Genomic DNA, 24,803 nt, shown 5'->3' with positions numbered 1-24,803 from the left:
GGCTTAATGTCACCTTACAATAGCAAGGTGGCATTAACCCTTCATTACCCCATATCCCACCGCTACAGGGAGTGGGAAGAGAGTGGCCAAGTGCCAGAATTGGCGCATCTTCCAGATGTGCCTTTTCTGGGGTGGCTGGGGGCAGATGTTTTTAGCCACGGGGGGGCCAATAACCATGGACCCTCTCCTGGCTATTAATATCTGCCCTCAGTCACTGGCTTTACCACTCTGGCGGAGAAAATTGCGCGGGAGCCCACGCCAATTTTTTCCGCCATTTAACCCTTTATTTCAGCAGCTACAGCGCTGAAATTTTGCACATACACACTACTAACATTAGTAATGTGGAATATGCAAAAAAAAAGGGGATATGAGATGGTTTACTGTATGTAAACCATGTCTCATATCCTGTCGGGTTTGTGCAGGAGAAATGAAAAGCCGGCAATTGAATTAGCGGCTGTTCACAGATATCGCGCTGAATGAAATCTAAATACAGAATATATATATATGTGTCTCAATGACATATATATATATATATACTGTATATATGTTTTCCCTAACATTTGAGCACATAAATCCATTAGATGTCGGTTTTGCAAGCCTGCGCGAAAATCTCGCAGTACGGATGCCATACGGATTACATACGGAGGATGCCATGCGCAAAATACGCTGAAACACCCTGACTACGGATCAATATTTTGGGGACATTTCTCCGTATTACGGCCGTAGTACGGACGTATAATACGTGGCGTATTGTCTTACGCCATGTGTGACCCCAGCCTAAGACATCGGATCGCAGACATCAAGGTATCGCTTTATTCAGCTTCCTATGTCCCACATGACCATATAGACGGCTTAGGAGGTTTGACCCAATAACAGATTCCCTTTAATGAAGGAAGCATCGGGTAACATGTGCCAAATTCATTAAGGAGCGTGCATCACTTTAATGAATTTGGTGCATCCGTCAACGTCATGTGCATCATGTGTCACCACCAGGAATGCACTCTAGTCAGGGGATGATGACATTTCTTTTTTAATTTATGCCAACCTTTGTAGCATATATTATGGTGCATTTGCCATGGGTGCTTGGCCACACTTAGTCTGGACTCACCCAAAATGTTCAAAAGGTGAGTGGAGCTGGCCAAAAGTCACCAAATTTTTGCCTAAATTTTTTTGATGCATCAAGCAATTTTACACCACAATTCTGGTGAAAACTGCTAGATCAAATGGTCCCTAAGTCATTATAAATAGGCTAGCAACTCCACATGGCAGGACACCTTGACTAGAATGAATATGCAGAATAATATGAGCAGTCATAACAGTCCCTGCATAAAGGCTATGATACTGCTCAAAAAGGTAGCCCCAGCTCCATGTCTTCTAGTCCATTTATACCTCAATAATTTTGGTTCATCAGAGGAACGTTTTGTATTTGAACCAGTGGATCCTGAGTGATCAGGTATCAGAACAATGACAGCTGTGTTGTTGTTTGGATTTTAGGGAGCTTTAGCTTTTTTCCAGCCTATTTGCTTGTCAGTGTAGATAGCATGACAGGCTGAGCTCAGTGATTGGCTGAAGTGGTCATGTGTAATGCAGTTGTGACGACTTCACTGTAAAGCCCGAAGGAAAGACTGTTGAGATGTTCCTGGAGCAACAGAAGGTAACAGTTCATTTTAATAATCTAACTTAGCACAAGGTTGAAAAAACTTATCCCCATTAAGGGATATTTAAGAAAGATTGTGACTTAATAAGGGCCCACTCTGTGAATTAGTACTTGTTACTGGTGGTCTTAAGGCCCCGTCTCACATAGCGAGATCGCTGCTGAGTCACTAGTTTTGTGACGCAACAGCGACCTCAGTAGCGATCTCGCTATGTGTGACACGTACCAGCGATCAGGCCCCTGCTGTGAGATCGCTGGTCGTGTCGGAATGGCCTGGACCTTTTTTTGGTCGTTGAGGTCCCGCTGACATCGCTGAATCGGTGTGTGTGACACCGATCCAGCGATGTCTTCACTGGTAACCAGGGTAAACATCGGGTTACTAAGCGCAGAGCCGCGCTTAGTAACCCGATGTTTACCCTGGTTACCAGCGTAAATGTAAAAAAAAAACAAACAGTACATACTCACCATCTGATGTCCGTCAGGTCCCTTGCCATCTGCTTCCTGCTCTGACTGAGCGCCGCAAAGTGAAAGTGAAAGCAGATCACAGCGGTGACGTTACCGCTGCGCTCTGCTCTCACTGTACGGCGGCTCAGTCAGAGCGGGAAGCAGACGGCAAGGGACCTGACGGACACCGAAAGGCGAGTATGTACTGTTTGTTTTTTTTGGTAACCAGGGTAAACATCGGGTTACTAAGCGCGGCCCTGCGCTTAGTAACCCGATGTTTACCCTGGTTACCCGGGTGCTGCAGGGGGACTTCGGCATCGTTGAAGACAGTTTCAACGATGCCGAAGTCGTTCCCCTGATCGTTGGTCGCTGGAGAGAGCTGTCTGTGTGACAGCTCCCCAGCGACCACACAGCGACTTACCAACGATCACGGCCAGGTCGTATCGCTGGTCGTGATCGTTGGTAAATCGCTATGTGAGACGGGGCCTTTACTGCTGTATTCATTATTGTTTATCTCAGAAAAGAACCATTAATTGGTAAGACTGCATTCATTCTTAACTAGAATTGTATCATTTTCCCATGTAGAGACCTCTCATATCGAATCACACTTTACACTGAAGCTTCCTCTTACCCGGTGATGTTGGAGGCTGCTGGTCCTCCATCATGACATCCTTGTACAGATCCTTGTGTCCTTCTATATACTCCCACTCCTCCATGGAGAAATGGACAGTGACATCCTGACACCTTATAGGAACCTGACACACAGTGATACAGTCATCATCCAGACACATCTTCCCTTGTGTTACTGTATAATGCCCCAGCATTCCCAGCAGCGCTCACCTCTCCAGTCAGCAGCTCAATCATCTTGTTGACGAGATCCAGGATCTTCTGATCATTGTACTCATGTATAAGAGAGAGAAGTGGAGGCTCCATGATGGGGCTGTGGGTCCTGCTCAATTCTCCTGACACACGAGAACATCTGCTGGAGGTCACACAATTTTCGGGAATCTTCTTTACTAATGTGTAGTCCTGTGCGTGCAGGGAGATACTGCTAAATATCACAATATACATCTCCGGAATCCATCACTTCTGTAGTTATTATGTCCCTGTTTTTTAAGTAGTCAAAATGGGATATAATGTGGTATTATTCCCTGATTTTCTTACCATTCCTGTTAGCAGGTAGATGAGGTCCAGGCTGAGATGTAATAACTTCATCTTGCTTCTTTCTTCATCCATCCTTAGTGCATCTTGTAGGGAATGAACAGATATTTTACAAGGAAGAAATTTAAATATAAAAAGGATCCATCCATAGTGCTGAGCATGCAATGTATAAAAGTAAGTTGTAATACCTGCCTCTCATATATACACACCCGATAATGGGGCTGCCTGTCATATACAGTACAGAGCAAAAGTTTGGACACACCTTCTCATTTAAAGATATTTTTGTATTTTCATGACTATGAAAATTGTAAATTCACACTGAAGGCATCAAAACTATGAATTAACACATGTGGAATTATATACTTAACAAAAAAGTTTGAAACAACTGAAAATATGTCTTATATTCTAGGTTCTTCAAAGTAGCCACCTTTTGCTTTGATGACTGCTTTGCACACTCTTGGCATTCTCTTGATGAGCTTCAAGAGGTAGTCACCGGGAATGGTCTTCCAACCCAATAATCTTGAAGGAGATCCCAGAGATGCTTAGCACTTGTTGGCTCTTTTGCCTTCACTCTGCGGTCCAGCTCACCCCAAACCATCTCAATTGGGTTCAGGTCATCTGGAGTAGCACCCCATCACCCTCCTTCTTGGTCAAATAGCCCTTACACAGCCTGGAGGTGTGTTTGGGGTCATTGTCCTGTTGAAAAATAAATGATGGTCCAACTAAACGCAAACCGGATGGAATAGCATGCCGCTGCAAGATGCTGTGGTAGCCATGCTGGTTCAGTATGCCTTCAATTTTGAATAAATCCCCTACAGTGTCACCAGCAAAGCACCCCCACACCATCACACCTCCTCCTCCATGCTTCACGATGGGAACCAGGCATGTAGAGTCCATCTGTTCACCTTTTCTGAGTCGCACAAAGACACGGTGGTTGGAACCAAAGATCTCAAATTTGGACTTATCAGAATAAAGCACAGATTTCCACTGGTCTAATGTCCATTCCTTGTGTTCTTTAGCCCAAACAAGTCTCTTCTGCTTGTTGCCTGTCCTTAGCACTGGTTTCCTAGCAGCTATTTTACCATAAAGGCCTGCTGCACAAAGTCTCCTCTTAACAGTTGTTGTAGAGATGTGTCTGCTGCTAGAACTCTGTGTGGCATTGACCTGGCCTCTAATCTGAGCTGCTATTAACCTGCGATTTCTGAGGCTGGTGACTCGGATAAACTTATCCTCAGAAGCAGAGGTGACTCTTGGTCTTCCTTTCCTGGGGCGGTCCTCATGTGAGCCAGTTTCTTTGTAGTGCTTGATGGTTTTTGCAACTGCACTTGGGGACACTTTCAAAGTTTGCCCAATTTTTTGGACTGACTGATCTTAATTTCTTAAAGTAATGATGGCCACTCGTTTTTCTTTACTTAGCTGCTTTTTTCTTGCCATAATACAAATTCTAACAGTCTATTCAGTAGGACTATCAGCTCTGTATTATACACACCTGATAATGGAGCTACCTGTCATATACACAAAACCACATTGTCTTATTGTATTAAGGATTTTCCACATAGATTCTGCACTTAATATCAATGTAGACAATGTAGGACAGTACAGTCGCTCTATATACCTGGGGGTGGCAGTGAAGACACTGAAATATGAGTGACATGGGAGGTCTTTATGGGTGAGAACAAGCATCCTGTATATACAGTGGCTTGGGAAACTGTTCACCCACTTGGCATTTTTGGTCTTTTGCTGTTATGATCCGGTGACCTTGGAGCCGCATGAAACTTTCTCTGGAGTAGGTGGAAACTATACTGACCGCAGATCCTGAACTAACACCGCAACTAGAAGTAGCCGTGGGGTGTGCCTAACAAACCCTAGACACCTCGACACAGCCAGAGGACTAAATACCCCTATAGATGGAAATAGGAATACTACCTTGCCTCAGAGCAGAACCCCAAAGGATAGGCAGCCCCCACGAATATTGACTGTGAGTAGGAGAAGAAAAGACACACGCAGGCAGAAAACAAGATTTAGCAAAAGAGGCCACTCTAGCTAAATAGGAAAGGATAGGACAGAATACTAGGCGGTCAGTATTAAAACCTTTCAAAAAATATCCACAGCAGATAATACAAAAAATTCCACAATCTAACTCAAGACGTGGAATGAATATCTGCAACCCCAGAGAATCCAACAAGACTGAGAAAATACTGACACAATCTAAGCTGGACAAGAAAACACAAAAGAATAGCACTGAATCATGAAGCACACAGCATGTGTGCCACAGAAAAAAAAAACCAGACACTTATCTTTGCTGATTTGGCAGAAAGGCAGGAGGAACCAGGCAGAGGTCCAACACCTCCCAACAACAATTGACAACTGGCAAGGACTAATGAATCCTGCACACCTAAATACCCCAGTCAGAACTGCAATCAGCAGAAACACCTGACCAGGACTGAAACCCAGGGACAACTGCATTACCACTTACCACCACCGGAGGGAACCCAAAAGCAGAATTCACAACATTTTGCTACCTCACAACCTGGAGTTTCACTGTTTTTTTTTTTATAGTTTGCATCAGTTCATGTAAAGAACATGCCTCAACTGTGATTAATTTGGTTTTCTTTTTGTTGTGAAGCAAACAACAAATAGAACAAAATAACTGAAAACTTCAGTGTGCATAAATATTCACCCCTCCCCCATAAAGTCAGTACTTTGTACAGCTGCAGGTTGCTTTGCATGAGTCTCTATGAACTCTACACATTTTGCCACTTGAGTTTTTGTCTATTCCTCTTTAGGCAAAACTGCTACAGCTCCTTCAAGTTAGACACTTTCCTCTGGTGAACAGCAATTTTCTAGTCTGAAAACAGAGTCTCAATTGGATTAAGGTCTGAGCTTTGTCTAGGCCACTCCAAAACGTTTACACGTTTCCCCTTAACTCACTCGAGTGTTGCTTTAGCTGTATGCTTTGGATCATTGTCTTGTTTGAAGCTGAACCTGCATCCCAGTCTCAAATCATTGACAGACTGAAACAGGTTTTGCCCAAGAATATCCCGGTATTTCACACTATCCATCTTCTCCTCGACTCGGACCATTTTCCATGTCTCTGCTACCGAAAAACATCACAGCATGATGTTGCCACCACTACGTTTCACTGTGGGGATGATGTTCTTGGGGTAATGAGCTGTGTTAGTTTGGAACTATAGATAGCATTTACCTTGATGGCCAAAAATTTAAATTTTGATCTCATCTGACCCCAGCACCTTCCTTCATGCATTTGGGGAGTCTCCCACGTCTTTTGGCAAACTCAAAACGAGCCTTACAATTTTTGTGTGTAAGGCTTTTTTTTCTACCCTCTCTTCCATAAAGGCCATCTCTATCAAGTGTACAGCTTACAACCCTTGGCAAAAACTATGGAATCACCGGCCTTGGAGGATGTTCATTAGTTGTTTAATTTTGTAGAAAAAAATCAGATCACAGACATGGTACAAGACTAAAGTAATTTCAAATGGCACCTTTCTGGCTTTAAGAAACACTACAAGAAATCAAGAACAAAAAATGTAGTAGTCAGTAATGGTTACTTTTTTTAACCAAGCATAAGGGTAAAATTATGGAGTCGCTCAATTATGAGGGGAAAAATTATGGAATCACCCTGTAAATTTTCATTCCCAAAAATAACACCTGCATCAAATTAGATCTGCTCGTTAGTCTGCATCTAAAAAGGAGTGATCACACCTTGGAGAGCTGTTGCACAAAGTGGACTGACATGAATAATGGTTCCAACACAAGAGCTGTCAATTAAAACAATGTTGCAAAAGATGTTGGTTGTTCACAGTCAGCTGTGTCTAAAATCTTTACCAAATACAAACAACATGGGAAGGTTGTTAAAGGCAAACATACCGGAAGACCAAGGTAGACATCAAAGTGTCAAGACTGGAAACTTCAAGCAATATGTCTCCAAAACAGGGAATGCACAACAAAACAAATGAGGAACGAATGGGTGGAAACTGGAGTCAGCGTCTGTGACCGAACTGTAATAAACCGCCTAAAGGAAATGGGATTTACATACAGAAAAGCTAAACGAAAGCCATCATTAACACCTAAATAGAAAAAAACAAGGTTACAATGGGCTAAGGAAAAGCAATCGTGGACTGTGGATGACTGGATGAAAGTCATATTCAGTGATGAATCGCGAATCTGCATTGGGCAAGGTGATGATGCTGGAACTTTTGTTTGGTGCCGTTCCAATGAGATTTATAAAGATGACGGCCTGAAGAGAACATGCAAATTTCCACAGTCATTGATGATATGGGGCTGCATGTCAGGTAAGGCACTGGGGAGATGGCTGTCATTACATCTTCAATAAATGCACAAGTTTATGTTGATATTTTGGACACTTTTCTTATCCCATCAAATGAAAGGATGTTTGGGGATGATGAAATCATTTCTCAAGATGATAATGCATCCTGCCATAGAGCAAAAACTGTGAAAACATTATTTGAAAAAAGACACATAAGTGTCATGATCTCTGCAGGCAGAGATCATAGCAAGCCTATAGAGGGACAAGCTCTCGGAAGATGGAACTATACTGACCATGAACTAAGCCTGCCGCGCAACTAGAAATAGCCAGGTAGCATTTCCTATTTATAGCTAGATGCCCAGCTCTGGCCTAAGACCTAAATAGCTAGCAGAGGGAAATATAAGACCTGGCTCACCTCTAGAGAAATATTCCAAAGAAGACAGTAGCCCCCCACATATAATGACTGTGAGTTCAGATGAAACAACAAACGCAGCAGGAAAATAGTCTTAGCAAATTTGAGGTCCGCTTACTAGATAGCAGAAGACAGATAGTATACTTTCATGGTCAGCAGAAAAACACTAACAAAACACCATCCAGAGATTACCTTAAACTCTGGCATTAACTCATAACGCCAGAGTAGCAATCCCTGATCAACGAGAGCTTTCCAGACACAGTAACAAAACTTCAGCTGTGAACTGGAACAAATAGGCAAAACAAAACATGGACAAAAGTCCAACTTATCTAGTAGTTGTCTAGAAGCAGGAACAAGCACTGAGAGGCATCAGATAACATTGTTGACCGGCAAGAAACCACCAGAGAAATGAGCTTAAATAGCGACACCCACTACTGATGGAACCAGGTGAAACAGGAAAGAGGATGACAAGTCCAATTCCACAAGCGGCCACCGGGGGAGCCCAGAATCCAAATTCACAACAGTACCCCCCCCTCAAGGAGGGGGCACCGAACCCTCACCAGATCCACCAGGGCGACCAGGATGAGCCCTATGGAAGGCACGAACAAGATCAGAAGCATGAACATCAGATGCATTGACCCAAGAATTATCCTCCTGGCCGTAACCCTTCCAGTTGACCAGATACTGGAGTCTCCGTCTGGAAACACGAGAGTCCAGAATTTTCTCCACAACGTACTCCAACTCACCCTCAACCAACACCGGAGCAGGAGGCTCAACTGAAGGCACAACAGGTACCTCATACCTGCGCAATAACGACCGATGAAAAACGTTATGAATGGAAAAGGACGCAGGGAGGTCCAAACGGAAAGAAACAGGATTAAGAATCTCCAATATTCTATAAGGGCCGATGAACCGAGGTTTAAACTTAGGAGAAGAGACCCTCATAGGGACAAAACGAGAAGACAACCACACCAAATCTCCAACACAAAGCCGAGAACCAACACGACGATGACGGTTGGCAAAACGCTGAGTCTTCTCCTGGGACAACTTCAAATTGTCCATAACCTGCCCCCAGATGTGATGCAATCTCTCCACCACCGCATCCACTCCAGGACAATCCGAGGATTCCACCTGACCGGAGGAAAATCGAGGGTGAAACCCCGAATTACAGAAAAACGGGGACACCAAGGTGGAAGAGCTGGCCCGATTATTGAGGGCGAACTCTGCCAATGGCAAAAAAGCAACCCAATCATCCTGGTCGGCAGAGACGAAACACCTCAGATATGTCTCCAGGGTCTGATTAGTCCGCTCGGTCTGGCCATTAGTCTGAGGGTGAAAAGCAGATGAAAAAGACAAATCTATGCCCATCCTAGCACAGAATGCCCGCCAAAATCTAGACACAAATTGGGTACCTCTGTCAGAAACGATATTCTCAGGAATACCGTGCAATCGGACAACATTCTGAAAAAACAGAGGAACCAACTCAGAAGAAGAAGGCAACTTGGGCAGAGGAACCAAATGGACCATTTTAGAGAAACGGTCACAGACCACCCAGATGACAGACATCTTCTGGGAAACAGGCAGATCAGAAATAAAATCCATCGAGATGTGTGTCCAAGGCCTCTTAGGAATAGGCAAGGGCAACAACAGTCCGCTAGCCCGAGAACTACAAGACTTGGCCCGAGCACAAATGTCACATGACTGCACAAAGACTCGCACATCTCGTGACAGGGAAGGCCACCAGAAGGATCTTGCCACCAAATCCCTGGTACCAAAAATTCCGGGATGACCTGCCAATGCAGAAGAATGTACCTCAGAGATGACTCTACTGGTCCAATCATCCGGAACAAACAGTCTATCAGGCGGACAACGATCCGGTCTATCCGCCTGAAACTCTTGCAAGGACCGCCGCAGATCAGGAGAAACGGCCGACAAAATTACTCCCTCCCTAAGGATACCTGTGGGTTCAGAATTACCAGGAGAGTCCGGGTCAAAACTCCTAGAAAGGGCATCTGCCTTAACATTCTTAGAACCCGGTAGGTATGACACCACAAAATTAAAGCGAGAAAAAAATAAAGACCAGCGCGCCTGTCTAGGATTCAGGCGCCTGGCAGTCTCAAGATAAATCAAATTTTTGTGGTCAGTCAATACCACCACCTGATGCCTAGCCCCCTCGAGCCAATGGCGCCACTCCTCAAACGCCCACTTCATGGCCAAAAGCTCCCGATTCCCAACATCATAATTCCGCTCTGCGGGCGAAAATTTGCGAGAAAAGAAGGCACAAGGCCTAATGACGGAGCAGTCGGAACCTTTCTGCGACAACACTGCCCCAGCTCCGATCTCCGAAGCGTCAACCTCAACCTGAAAAGGCAGATTCACATCAGGCTGACGCAACACAGGGGCAGAGGCAAAACGGCGCTTAAGCTCCTGAAAGGCCTCTACAGCATGAGGGGACCAATTAGCAACATCAGCGCCTTGTCTGGTCAAATCAGTAAGTGGTTTAACGACATCCGAAAAACCAGCAATAAATCGGCGGTAAAAATTGGCAAAGCCCAAAAATCTCTGAAGACCCTTAAGAGAGGAGGGCTGAGTCCAGTCACAAATAGCTTGCACCTTGACGGGATCCATCTCAATGGAAGAGGGAGAAAAAATATACCCCAAAAAGGAAATTTTCTGGACCCCAAAAACGCACTTAGACCCCTTCACACATAAAGAATTAGACCGCAGAACCTGAAAAACTCTCCTGACCTGCTGGACATGAGAGTCCCAGTCATCAGAAAAAATCAGAATATCATCCAGATATATTATCATAAATTTATCCAGAAAATCGCGGAAAATATCATGCATAAAAGACTGGAAAACTGAAGGGGCATTAGAAAGACCAAAAGGCATGACCAAATACTCAAAGTGGCCCTCGGGCGTATTAAATGCGGTCTTCCACTCATCCCCCTGCCTGATCCGCACCAAATTATACGCCCCACGAAGATCAATTTTAGAGAACCACTTAGCCCCCTCTATACGAGCAAACAAATCAGTAAGCAATGGCAATGGGTATTGATACTTAACAGTGATCTTATTCAGAAGCCGATAATCAATACATGGTCTCAAAGAGCCGTCTTTTTTTGAGACAAAGAAAAACCCAGCTCCCAAGGGAGAAGAAGATGGACGAATATGTCCCTTTTCCAAAGACTCCTTTATATATTCCCGCATAGCAGCATGTTCCGGCACAGACAGATTAAACAAACGACCCTTTGGATATTTACAACCCGGTATCAAATCTATGGCACAATCGCACTCACGGTGCGGAGGTAACGACCCAAGCTTGGGTTCGTCAAAGACGTCTTGATAATCAGAGAGGAACTCAGGGACTTCAGAGGGAATGGACGAAGAAATAGAAACCAAAGGTAAGTCCCCATGAATACCCTTACATCCCCAGCTCAACACAGACATTGCTCTCCAGTCCAAGACTGGATTGTGAGACTGCAACCATGGCAATCCCAGTACCAAATCGTCATGTAAATTATACAGCACCAGGAAACGAATAATCTCCTGGTGATCCGGATTGATACGCATGGTTACTTGTGTCCAGTATTGTGGTTTATTATTAGCCAATGGGGTGGAGTCAATCCCCTTCAGAGGAATAAGAGTCTCCAAAGGCTCTAAATCAAAACCACAACGATTGGCAAAGGACCAATCCATAAGACTCAGAGCGGCGCCAGAGTCAACATAGGCGTCCGTAGCAATGGATGACAAAGAGCAAATCAGGGTTACAGACAAAATAAACTTAGACTGAATGGTGCCAATGGAAACAGACTTATCAAGCTTCTTTGTACGCCTAGAGCATGCTGATATAACATGAGTAGAATCCCCACAATAGAAACACAATCCATTCTTCCGTCTAAAATTCTGTCGCTCGCTCCTGGACAGAATTCTATCACACTGCATACTTTCTGGCGTCTTTTCCATAGACACCGCCAGATGGTGCACCGGTTTGCGCTCCCGCAGACGCCTATCAATCTGAATAGCCATTGTCATGGACTCATTCAGACCTGTAGGCACAGGGAACCCCACCATAACATCCTTAACGGCATCAGAGAGACCCTCTCTGAAAGTTGCCGCCAAGGCGCACTCATTCCACTGAGTCAGCACAGACCATTTACGGAATTTTTGGCAGTAAACTTCAGCTTCGTCTTGCCCCTGAGATAGTGCCATCAAAGTTTTTTCTGCCTGAAGTTCCAAATGAGGTTCCTCATAAAGCAAGCCCAAGGCCAGAAAAAACGCATCCACATCGCGCAACGCAGGATCCCCTGCTGGCAATGAGAAGGCCCAATCTTGAGGGTCACCCCTGAGCAAGGAAATCACAATCCTAACCTGCTGAGCAGGGTCTCCAGCTGAACGAGACTTCAGGGAAAAATAAAGCTTACAATTATTTCGGAAATTCTGGAAGCTAGCTCTATTCCCTGTGAAAAACTCCGGCAAAGAAATTCTCGGCTCAGATACCGGAGCATGTACCACAAAATCTTGTAAATTTTGTACTTTCGTGATGAGATTATTCAAACCCGCAGTTACACTCTGAAGATCCATTATTGTCAGGTGCACACAGAGCCATACAGAGATTAGGAGGAGAGAGAGAAAAAAGACTGCAGCAAGGCAGACTGGAGGAAAAAAAAAAAAAAAAAAAATTCCAGCAGACTTCTTATGACTCTCCTTTCTCAACCTGGGTCTTTAACACTTTATTGGCCGGTCAAACTGTCATGATCTCTGCAGGCAGAGATCATAGCAAGCCTATAGAGGGACAAGCTCTCGGAAGATGGAACTATACTGACCATGAACTAAGCCTGCCGCGCAACTAGAAATAGCCAGGTAGCATTTCCTATTTATAGCTAGATGCCCAGCTCTGGCCTAAGACCTAAATAGCTAGCAGAGGGAAATATAAGACCTGGCTCACCTCTAGAGAAATATTCCAAAGAAGACAGTAGCCCCCCACATATAATGACTGTGAGTTCAGATGAAACAACAAACGCAGCAGGAAAATAGTCTTAGCAAATTTGAGGTCCGCTTACTAGATAGCAGAAGACAGATAGTATACTTTCATGGTCAGCAGAAAAACACTAACAAAACACCATCCAGAGATTACCTTAAACTCTGGCATTAACTCATAACGCCAGAGTAGCAATCCCTGATCAACGAGAGCTTTCCAGACACAGTAACAAAACTTCAGCTGTGAACTGGAACAAATAGGCAAAACAAAACATGGACAAAAGTCCAACTTATCTAGTAGTTGTCTAGAAGCAGGAACAAGCACTGAGAGGCATCAGATAACATTGTTGACCGGCAAGAAACCACCAGAGAAATGAGCTTAAATAGCGACACCCACTACTGATGGAACCAGGTGAAACAGGAAAGAGGATGACAAGTCCAATTCCACAAGCGGCCACCGGGGGAGCCCAGAATCCAAATTCACAACACATAAGGTCAATGTCATGGCCTGCAAATAGTCCAGATCTCAATCCAATTGAAAATCTTTGGTGCAAGTTGAAGAAAATGGTCCATGACAAGGCTCCAACCTGCAAAGCTGATCTGGCAACAGCAATCAGAGAAAGTTGGAGCCAGATTGATGAAGAGTACTGTTTGGCACTCATTAAGTCCATGCCTCGGAGACGGCAAGCTGTTATAAAAGCCAAAGGTGGTGCAAAAAAATACTAGTGATGTTTTGGAGTGTATTTTTGTTTGTTTTTCATGATTCCATAGTTTTTTCCCTCATAATTGAGTGATTCCATAATTTTCCCCCTATGCTTGGTTAAAAAAAAAGTAACCATTACTGACTACCACATTTTTTGTTCTTGATTTCTTTTAGTGTTTCTCAAAGCCAGAAAGTTGCCATTTGAAATGACTTTAGTTTTGTGCCATGTCTGTGATCTGCTTTTTTTTTTACACAAAATTAAACAACTGAATGAACACCCTCCAAGGCCGGTGATTCCATAATTTTTGCCAGGGGTTGTATTCTGGTTGCATGGACAGACATTCCAGTTTCTGCTTGGGTCTCTGTGCTGCCTTTCTGATTAATGCCCTCGTTGCCTGAGATGAGCGTTTTGGTGGGTGGCCCTCTCTTGGCAAGTTTGTTATGGTACTATGTTCTTTCCACTTGATGATAATGGATTTGATGGTGCTTCGGGGGATCATCAGGGATTGCAGTATTTTTTATAACCCAACCCTGATTTGTACTTCTCAACAACTTTGTTTGGAGATCTCCTTGGTCTTCATGGTGTTGTTTGGATAGTGGTGCCTGTTGCTTAATGGTGATACAGCCTTTCAGAAAAGATGTGTACAGTATATACTGACAGACCATGTGACTTATGAAGGTTATTACTTTTTAGACACTTCATAGTAAAAGGGGTGAATACATATGCTCATGCCAATTTTTAATTATTTGAGCCCATAAACTTTATTTATACCTATATTTTTCTCACTTCCCTTCACCAGTTTAGACTATTTAGCACTGATGCATCACACCCAAACTGGATTACAAAACTATTTAAGCACAGTTTGTAATGTAACAAAATAGGTAAAAAGCCAAGGGGGTTGAATACTTTTGCAAGCCACTGTATGTTGACATCAGAATGATAATGTAAATGGGAGCAACAGAGGGGTCCTGTACGCGAAGGGACACAGCTGAGGGGTCCTGTTCGCGAAGGAAAGCAGCGAAGGGAACCTGTAGGCGAGGGGACGCAGCGGAGGGGTCCTGCACATGAAGGGACACAGCGGAGGGGTCCTGTTCGCGAAGGAAAGCAGCGAAGGGAACCTGTAGGCGAGGGGATGCAGCGGAGGGGTCCTGCACACGAAGGGACACAGCGGAGGGGTCCTGTTCGCGAAGGAAAGCAGCGAAGGGAACCTGTAGGCAAGGGGATGCAGCGGAGGGGTCCTGCACACGAAGGGACACAGCGGAGGGGTCCTTTTCGCGAAGGGAAGCAGCCAGCGGAGGGGTCCTTTACGTGAAGGGACGTAGCGGAGGGAACTGTTATGACCCCAATGGCGAGGGTCTCAGAGGAACGTGGAAGTCTGCAGAATACAAAAATCCAGCTCATAGGGCAGTGGTAACTGGGTTGACCATATATCTACTCCTAACGCCAACACTAGAAGTAGCCGGGGATCATTCCTACGTTGATTCTAGATGACACGCGCCAGCCGGAGAATCTAGCTACCCCTAGTAGAGGAAAACAAAGACCTTTCTTGCCTCCAGAGAAGGGGACCCCAAAGCTGGATAGAAGCCCCCCACAAATAATGACGGTGAGGTAAGAGGAAATGACAAACACAGAAATGAACCAGGTTTAGCACAGAGAGGCCCGCTTACTGATAGCAGAATAAAGAAAGGTAACTTATATGGTCAACAAAAACCCTATCAAAATCCACACTGGAAATTCAAGAACCCCCGAACCGTCTAACGGTCCGGGGGGAGAACACCAGCCCCCTAGAGCTTCCTACAAAGGTCAGGATTTAGATTTGGAACAAGCTGGACAAAAATACAAAACCAAAACAAATAGCAAAAAGCAAAAGGCAGACTTAGCTGATATAACTGGAACCAGGATCAGTAGACAAGAGCACAGCAGACTAGCTCTGATAACTACGTTGCCAGGCATTGAACTGAAGGTCCAGGGAGCTTATATAGCAACACCCCTAACTAACGACCCAGGTGCGGATAAAAGGAATGACAGAAAAACCAGAGTCAAAAAACTAGTAACCACTAGAGGGAGCAAAAGCAAATTCACAACAGTACCCCCCCCTTAGTGAGGGGTCACCGAACCCTCACCACGACCACCAGGGCGATCAGGACGAGCGGCATGAAAGGCACGAACTAAATCGGCCGCATGAACATCAGAGGCGACCACCCAGGAATTATCCTCCTGACCATAGCCCTTCCACTTGACCAGGTACTGAAGCCTCCGCCTGGAGAGGCGAGAATCCAAGATCTTCTCCACCACGTACTCCAACTCGCCCTCAACCAACACCGGAGCAGGAGGCTCAGCAGAAGGAACTACAGGCACAATGTACCGCCGCAACAAGGACCTATGAAATACATTGTGAATAGCAAACGACACAGGAAGATCCAGACGAAAAGATACAGGATTAAGGATTTCCAATATCTTGTAAGGCCCAATAAAACGAGGTTTAAATTTGGGAGAGGAGACCTTCATAGGAACAAAGCGGGAAGAAAGCCACACCAAATCCCCAACGCGTAGTCGGGGACCCACACCGCGGCGGCGGTTGGCAAAGCGCTGAGCCTTCTCCTGTGACAACTTCAAGTTGTCCACCACATGATTCCAGATCTGCTGCAACCTATCCACCACAGAATCCACCCCAGGACAGTCAGAAGGCTCCACATGACCCGAAGAAAAGCGAGGATGGAAACCAGAGTTGCAGAAAAAAGGCGAAACCAAGGTGGCGGAACTAGCCCGATTATTAAGGGCAAACTCAGCCAACGGCAAGAATGTCACCCAATCGTCCTGATCAGCAGAGACAAAACACCTCAAATAAGCCTCCAAAGTCTGATTGGTTCGCTCCGTCTGTCCATTAGTCTGAGGATGGAAAGCAGACGAAAACGACAAATCAATGCCCATCCTACTACAAAAGGATCGCCAGAACCTGGAAACGAACTGGGATCCTCTGTCTGACACAATATTCTCAGGGATGCCGTGCAAACGAACCACGTTCTGGAAAAACACAGGAACCAGATCGGAAGAGGAAGGCAGCTTAGGCAAAGGAACCAAATGGACCATCTTGGAGAAGCGATCACATATCACCCAGATAACGGACATGCCCTGAGATAGCGGAAGATCAGAAATGAAATCCATGGAGATATGTGTCCAAGGTCTCTTCGGGACAGGCAAGGGCAAGAGCAAACCGCTGGCACGAGAACAGCAAGGCTTAGCTCGAGCACAAATCCCACAGGACTGCACAAATGACCGCACATCCCTTGACAAGGAAGGCCACCAAAAGGACCTGGCCACCAGATCTCTGGTGCCAAAGATTCCCGGGTGACCTGCCAACACCGAGGAATGAACCTCGGAAATGACTCTGCTGGTCCACTTATCCGGGACAAACAGTCTGTCAGGTGGACAAGACTCAGGCCTATCAGCCTGAAATCTCTGCAACACACGTCGCAGATCCGGAGAAATAGCTGACAAGATAACTCCATCTTTAAGAATACCAACAGGATCAGCGACTCCAGGAGCATCAGGCACAAAGCTCCTAGAAAGAGCATCGGCCTTCACATTCTTTGAACCTGGTAAATACGAGACAACAAAATCAAAGCGGGAGAAAAACAATGACCAGCGGGCCTGTCTCGGATTAAGGCGTTTAGCAGACTCGAGATACATCAGATTTTTGTGATCAGTCAAGACCACCACACGATGCTTAGCACCCTCGAGCCAATGACGCCACTCCTCAAATGCCCATTTCATGGCCAACAACTCCCGATTGCCCACATCATAATTTCGCTCGGCAGGCGAAAACTTCCTAGAGAAAAAGGCACAAGGTTTCATAACAGAGCAACCAGGGCCTCTCTGCGACAAAACGGCCCCTGCCCCAATCTCCGAAGCATCCACCTCAACCTGAAAGGGAAGTGAGACGTCAGGCTGGCACAAAACAGGCGCCGAAGTAAACCGGCGTTTCAACTCCTGGAAAGCCTCCACGGCTGCAGGAGCCCAGTTAGCTACATCGGAGCCCTTCTTGGTCATATCCGTCAAAGGTTTCACAATGCTAGAAAAATTAGCGATAAAACGATGGTAGAAGTTAGCGAAGCCCAAGAACTTCTGAAGACTCTTAACTGACGAGGGCTGAGTCCAATCAAGAATAGCTCGTACCTTGACTGGGTCCATCTCCACAGCAGAAGGGGAAAAAATGAACCCCAAAAAGGGAACCTTCTGTACACCAAAGAGACACTTTGAGCCCTTGACAAACAAAGAATTTTCACGCAAAATTTTAAAGACCAACCTGACCTGCTCCACATGCGAATCCCAATTATCAGAAAAAACCAAAATATCATCCAGATAAACAATCAAAAATTTATCCAGATACTTCCGGAAAATGTCATGCATAAAGGACTGAAAAACTGAAGGCGCATTGGAGAGCCCAAAAGGCATCACCAAGTACTCAAAATGACCTTCGGGCGTATTGAATGCGGTTTTCCATTCATCACCTTGCTTAATGCGCACAAGGTTGTACGCACCACGAAGGTCTATCTTGGTGAACCACTTGGCACCCTTAATCCGGGCAAACAAGTCAGACAACAGCGGTAAAGGATACTGAAATTTGACAGTGATCTTATTTAAAAGCCGATAATCAATACAAGGTCTCAAAGATCCGTCCTTTTTTGCCACAAAAAAGAATCCCGCACCAAGAGGGGAAGAAGACGGACGAATATGTCCTTTCTCCAGAGACTCCTTGATATATGAACGCATAGCGGTATGTTCAGGTACCGACAGATTAAACAGTCTTCCCTTAGGAAATTTACTGCCTGGGATCAAATCTATAGCACAGTCACAGTCCCTATGAGGAGGCAGTGCACTGGACTCAGACTCACTGAAGACATCCTGATAATCAGACAAATACTCCGGAACTTCCGAAGGCGTAGAAGAAGCAATAGACACAGGCAGGGAATCCCCATGAATACCACAACAGCCCCAACTTGAGACTGACATAGCCTTCCAGTCCAGGACTGGATTATGGGTCTGTAACCATGGCAGCCCTAAAACAACCAAATCATGCATTTTATGTAAAACCAGGAAACGTATCACCTCGCGGTGTTCAGGAGTCATGCACATGGTAACCTGTGTCCAATACTGCGGTTTATTTGCTGCCAATGGTGTAGCATCAATACCCCTAAGAGGAATAGGATTTTCTAATGGTTCAAGAGTAAAACCACAGCGCTTAGCAAATGAGAGATCCATGAGACTCAGGGCAGCACCTGAATCTACAAACGCCATGACAGGATAAGATGACAGTGAGCAAATCAAAGTTACAGACAGAATAAATTTAGGTTGCAAATTACCAACGGTGACAGGACTAACAACCTTAGCTATACGTTTAGAGCATGCTGAGATAACATGTGTAGAATCACCACAGTAGTAGCACAAGCCATTCCGGCGTCTATGAATTTTCCGCTCATTTCTAGTCAGGATTCTATCACATTGCATTAAATCAGGTGTCTGTTCAGACAACACCATGAGGGAATTTGCGGTTTTTCTATCACATTGCACCGAATTAGGTGTCTGTTCAGACAACACCATGAGGGAATTTGCGGTTTTGCGCTCCCGTAACCGCCGGTCAATTTGAATAGCCAGTGCCATAGTATCATTCAGACCTGTGGGAATGGGAAAACCCACCATAACATTCTTAATGGCTTCAGAAAGGCCATTTCTAAAATTAGCGGCCAGTGCACACTCGTTCCAATGTGTCAGCACGGACCATTTCCGAAATTTTTGGCAATACACTTCAGCCTCGTCCTGCCCCTGAGACATAGCCAGCAAGGCCTTTTCTGCCTGAATCTCAAGATTGGGTTCCTCATAAAGTAAACCGAGCGCCAGAAAAAACGCATCAAGATCAGCCAATGCCGGATCTCCTGGCGCCAGCGAAAAAGCCCAATCCTGAGGGTCGCCCCGTAAGAACGAAATAACAATCTTTACTTGCTGAGCAGAATCTCCAGATGAACAGGGTCTCAGGGACAAAAACAATTTACAATTATTCACGAAATTCCTAAACTTAAACCTGTCTCCGGAAAACAGTTCAGGAATCGGTATTTTAGGTTCGGACCTAGGATTTCTGATAACATAGTCTTGTATGCCCTGCACACGAGTAGCCAGCTGGTCCACACTTGTAATCAAGGTCTGGACATTCATGTCTGCAGCAAGCATAGCCACTCTGAGGTAAAGGGGAAAAAGAAAAAAAAAACTCAGAATCTTCTTTCTTATAATCCCTCTTCTGCAATGCATTAAACATTTAATACTGGCCTGGCAAACTGTTATGACCCCAATGGCGAGGGTCTCAGAGGAACGTGGAAGTCTGCAGAATACAAAAATCCAGCTCATAGGGCAGTGGTAACTGGGTTGACCATATATCTACTCCTAACGCCAACACTAGAAGTAGCCGGGGATCATTCCTACGTTGATTCTAGATGACACGCGCCAGCCGGAGAATCTAGCTACCCCTAGTAGAGGAAAACAAAGACCTTTCTTGCCTCCAGAGAAGGGGACCCCAAAGCTGGATAGAAGCCCCCCACAAATAATGACGGTGAGGTAAGAGGAAATGACAAACACAGAAATGAACCAGGTTTAGCACAGAGAGGCCCGCTTACTGATAGCAGAATAAAGAAAGGTAACTTATATGGTCAACAAAAACCCTATCAAAATCCACACTGGAAATTCAAGAACCCCCGAACCGTCTAACGGTCCGGGGGGAGAACACCAGCCCCCTAGAGCTTCCTACAAAGGTCAGGATTTAGATTTGGAACAAGCTGGACAAAAATACAAAACCAAAACAAATAGCAAAAAGCAAAAGGCAGACTTAGCTGATATAACTGGAACCAGGATCAGTAGACAAGAGCACAGCAGACTAGCTCTGATAACTACGTTGCCAGGCATTGAACTGAAGGTCCAGGGAGCTTATATAGCAACACCCCTAACTAACGACCCAGGTGCGGATAAAAGGAATGACAGAAAAACCAGAGTCAAAAAAATAGTAACCACTAGAGGGAGCAAAAGCAAATTCACAACAGGGAACCTGTAGGCGAGGGGACGCAGCGGAGGGGTCCTGCACACGAAGGGACACAGCGGAGGGGTCCTGTTCGCGAAGGAAAGCAGCGAAGGGAACCTGTAGGCGAGGGGATGCAGCGGAGGGGTCCTGCACACGAAGGGACACAGCGGAGGGGTCCTGTTCGCGAAGGAAAGCAGCGAAGGGAACCTGTAGGCAAGGGGATGCAGCGGAGGGGTCCTGCACACGAAGGGACACAGCGGAGGGGTCCTTTTCGCGAAGGGAAGCAGCCAGCGGAGGGGTCCTTTACGTGAAGGGACGTAGCGGAGGGAACCTGTAGGCGAGGGGACGCAGCGGAGGGGTCCTGCACACGAAGGGACACAGCGGAGGGGTCCTTTTCGCGAAGGGGTCATTCCATATCAAGTGATCCAAATATGAATATTTTTTTTACCTGACGTCTTTAGATTTTTTTTATTTTTTGTTTTTATGAAGTACAACTTTAGTTAATTACAAATTAAAAGTTTAGAATTTTTTTCTTCATCAGTTAATTTTTTACAGATTTTTAAAGTTTTGAAAAAGCATGGATTTTGGCCTGGTATGGCTTTACATTTTTTATCATATCTCAGGCTAGAATTAAGATAAAGAGGTGGGAGAGGCATTATTTTTCTCAGAACGGTACCGGCTTTCATTTGATATGTCACAAGACTATGTTTCTTTATATTTTCTTTTGGAGAAATCAAATTAAATATTTTGATGTGCAATTCTGAAAAAAACGTATGTTTTAAAATTGTGAAAACATGCATGTGTGTTACTTGTGTCCTTGTTTATATTTGTACAGGGATTCAACTTGGGATCTATCACATTTGTATTTTTTTTTTTAAGCCTTGCATCATCTGATTTTATGTTTGTGTGAGTTTCTTCCTTTTTTCTTTTCAAATTACAACTTACTGCATTCAACATTTATATGTAACAATAAAGTAACACAAAAAACAAATACCAAAGTGCCAGAATAAATACATCTTAATCATCATAACTTGCTCTGCATTTTCAACCTGAATTCATTGAACAAGCCAAAAGAAAAAAGGTGATCATATCCTCAAGTGTGATTTTCTAAATACAGTCTCGTCCTAATTATATGTTAAAAACAAGATTAAAAGAACCAATATTTCCACCACCTATTTATACATGGAACAATTTTTTTTCTACTATATCACTAAACATGTCATTTCTGAAGTGTTTAAGAAGAATAGTACAGTAGTTAAATCCTCGTTCTATAAAATATGAACTAATCAAACAATTAATAGTAGGTTTTTACACTGGCCTTTTATCATCAATGTGTCCCTTCTAGTGGATGAAATGTCATCTTGCCCATAAGCGCTCACTAGCAATGGCCGTTTCCTTCTGGGTCAGAGTATGTGCGGCTGTCATGGTGCTCGGCTCCACCTGAGTTATATCTGATTTTTGTTCACTTTTACAATGTCTGATTTTCTTGGATACACAAAGGACGGCGCTGGACCAGAAGGTGCAGAAAAGTCACTTCTACGTCTTCATTTTCACAATCTTTGGAGAGTCCAGTAGCCGCCAGCGCTGACCATATTCACAGGTCACATAGCCAGTTGTGTCATCCATGGCCGATCTTGTGCAGCCTTCTACCACGTCATGGACGTCACTGTCTTTATTTCCACTACATGGGATGACAGTCCGGTATTGCTGAGTCCCTGTGATGGGTTCTGCTTCCTATAACAAACTCTCCTCCTCTTCGTAGTCCTGGTTTGTACAATACATGAACTGGATGTTAAGAGTATTTTTCTCCCTCCATTTGAGGAGTTGCATCGGTGTTAAGATTTGGTGTGAATATGGCCTCTGGAGGCGCGAGCTGCCGGCCTGTCATCTGCTCTGCATTCACCGTCTACCCCTGGTCATTCTCAGCCCTAACAAAGCTTCTCCTCTGTCCTCTCCTGCTTCTAAGCTCTAACATAATAAAATAATACCGTAATATCTAACAATCATGGATTATTTGGTAAATATGGACGCCACACATCTACACCACAGGCTGAACAGACCTGAAATCAAGATTTTTGAACTGACACTGTAATAGTTTTATTTTTTAAAATATGATCCCATCATGATCCCATCTTGTATTTTGGTACAGATGTGAATAGGAGTATAGCAGGCACATGTGCAGTTTTTGAAATTTTTAAATTAAACGTTTTTTTCGGAAATGCGGTTTAAAGTTTGCGTTCGCATAGGTAAAATATTATCAAAGATATTCTTGTGACATATCTGGCGAAAGCCTGTACAGTTCTGAGTAGAATGGTGTTTATTTTGTTTCTCTATCTCTTTTCTAGCCTGAGTTATGGGGAGAAATGTAAAGGCAGGCAACACCGAAATTCGCACTTTTTCCGAACTTTGAAAATCAATAAAAAATAAAAAAAAAAATCTAGAATTTTTTTTTTCTTCACATTTTGCATTCTCTGACACACTATTACCAAATAACAAAATCTCAAAAGAATTAAAAATATAGTGGTAAAAATCATTGGTTCACTTGACATGGAATGACCCGAAGGGAAGCAGCCAGCGGAGGGGTCCTTTAAGTGAAGGGACGTAGCGGAGTGAACCTGTAGGCGAGGGGATTTTGCGGAGGGGTCCTGTACGTGAGGGGCCCCAGTGGAGGGGTCCTGTACACGAGGGGACACAGTGGAGGGGTCCTGTACGCGAGGGGACACAGTGGAGGGGTCCTGTACATGAGGGGATGCAGCAGAGGGGTCCTGTATGCGAGGGGACACAGTGGAGGGGTCCTGTACACGAGGGGATGCAGCGGAGGGGTCCTGTATGTTAGGGGACACAGTGGAGGGGTCCTGTACATGAGGGGATGCAGCGGAGGGGTCCTGTATGCGAGGGGACACAGTGGAGGGGTCCTGTACACGAGGGGATGCAGCGGAGGGGTCCTATATGTTAGGGGACACAGTGGAGGGGTCCTGTACATGAGGGGATGCAGCGGAGGGGTCCTGTACGCGAGGGGACACAGTGGAGGGGTCCTGTACACGAGGGGATGCAGCGGAGGGGTCCTATATGTTAGGGGACACAGTGGAGGGGTCCTGTACATGAGGGGATGCAGCGGAGGGGTCCTGTACGCGAGGGGACACAGTGGAGGGGTCCTGTACATGAGGGGATGCAGCGGAGGGGTCCTATATGTTAGGGGACACAGTGGAGGGGTCCTGTACATGAGGGGATGCAGCGGAGGGGTCCTGTACGCGAGGGGACACAGTGGAGGGGTCCTGTACACGAGGGGATGCAGCGGAGGGGTCCTATATGTTAGGGGACGCAGCCCTTATACAAGAAGACATATACATAAGGACATTGCAAAGTGATTCTGTATATATGAAGGAAAGCACAATCGTTCTGTATATATGAGGGGCAGGGGAGGCCTGTACACCGGTGAGAACAAGGTGATCTCAGTAGAGAGGTACTGTATACAAGGGGGAGAAAGCATTAGATATACTGCGCTATAGCCGGACGTGTACCCATGATATGACTGGCTACATAATGACATAGATGGGAGCCGTACCTACCACAAGCAGCACTAATTCGCTAGAAGCTAACTTGCACAGGGTAAAGGACCTTCCGATGACGTCGTGCCCATGTGATCAGTCACGTGTGGGAGGAGCCGGACTGTACGGCTGGAGGAGGAGAGCTCAGCTGTGTGGTGGATGGACAGTTTCTCCAGAAATCCCTGGCAGAGGGCGGGCGGGAAGCCGTGAGGAGTGCTGGGGGTGGTGGTAACCGGTAGCACTAGGCGCCTGCAGCTCAGGGCACTGGCAGCACTCATTACCCACCAGCATTGGTGAGGAGGGCTGCAGCCTCCAGACAGCAGGGGCGCTGTTACTACAGACCACCTGTACTCCTCTAATGCTGCCCATCTCATTCATCCCAAGAGTCCTGGTACAGCTGCCTGCCCTGTATGGCCACCAGGTGCCTTGTGTGTAACTAGTGTCAGTGCTGCACCGTAAAACTCTTCAAGAAGTGTGTGCTGATGGCCAGTCTGGCGATCTGGATTCCCCTTGACGTACCCTATTAAATGTGTGTCCGTGCAGGTGAAC

General features: G+C 45.3%; 1 protein-coding gene across 2 annotated transcripts in view; it reads right to left on the bottom strand.

Moving 5' to 3' along the window:
• LOC143765009 (uncharacterized) overlaps nucleotides 1-24,534 on the bottom strand; it is a 34,900-nt gene extending 10,366 nt beyond the window's left edge. Inside the window, exons 1-4 of one of the 2 annotated variants that reach the window (XM_077251215.1) lie at nucleotides 24,272-24,534; nucleotides 3,263-3,345; nucleotides 2,939-3,127; nucleotides 2,730-2,853 (exon numbers count right to left, since the gene is read on the bottom strand). In XM_077251215.1, coding sequence (XP_077107330.1) covers nucleotides 2,730-2,853; nucleotides 2,939-3,127; nucleotides 3,263-3,334 — 385 coding nt within the window. In that variant the 5' untranslated portion in view covers nucleotides 3,335-3,345; nucleotides 24,272-24,534. The remainder of the gene's footprint in view (nucleotides 1-2,729; nucleotides 2,854-2,938; nucleotides 3,128-3,262; nucleotides 3,346-24,271) is intronic. The other variant, XM_077251214.1, reaches the window with a different exon arrangement.
• Between the last annotated feature and the right edge of the window lie 269 nt (nucleotides 24,535-24,803).

This window comes from Ranitomeya variabilis, chromosome 4 (genome assembly GCF_051348905.1).
Source record: "Ranitomeya variabilis isolate aRanVar5 chromosome 4, aRanVar5.hap1, whole genome shotgun sequence".
In the NCBI taxonomy this organism is placed as follows: Eukaryota; Metazoa; Chordata; class Amphibia; order Anura; family Dendrobatidae; genus Ranitomeya; species Ranitomeya variabilis.
Note: the sequence above shows the minus strand (reverse complement) of the source record. Positions and strands in the feature narration are given on the sequence as shown.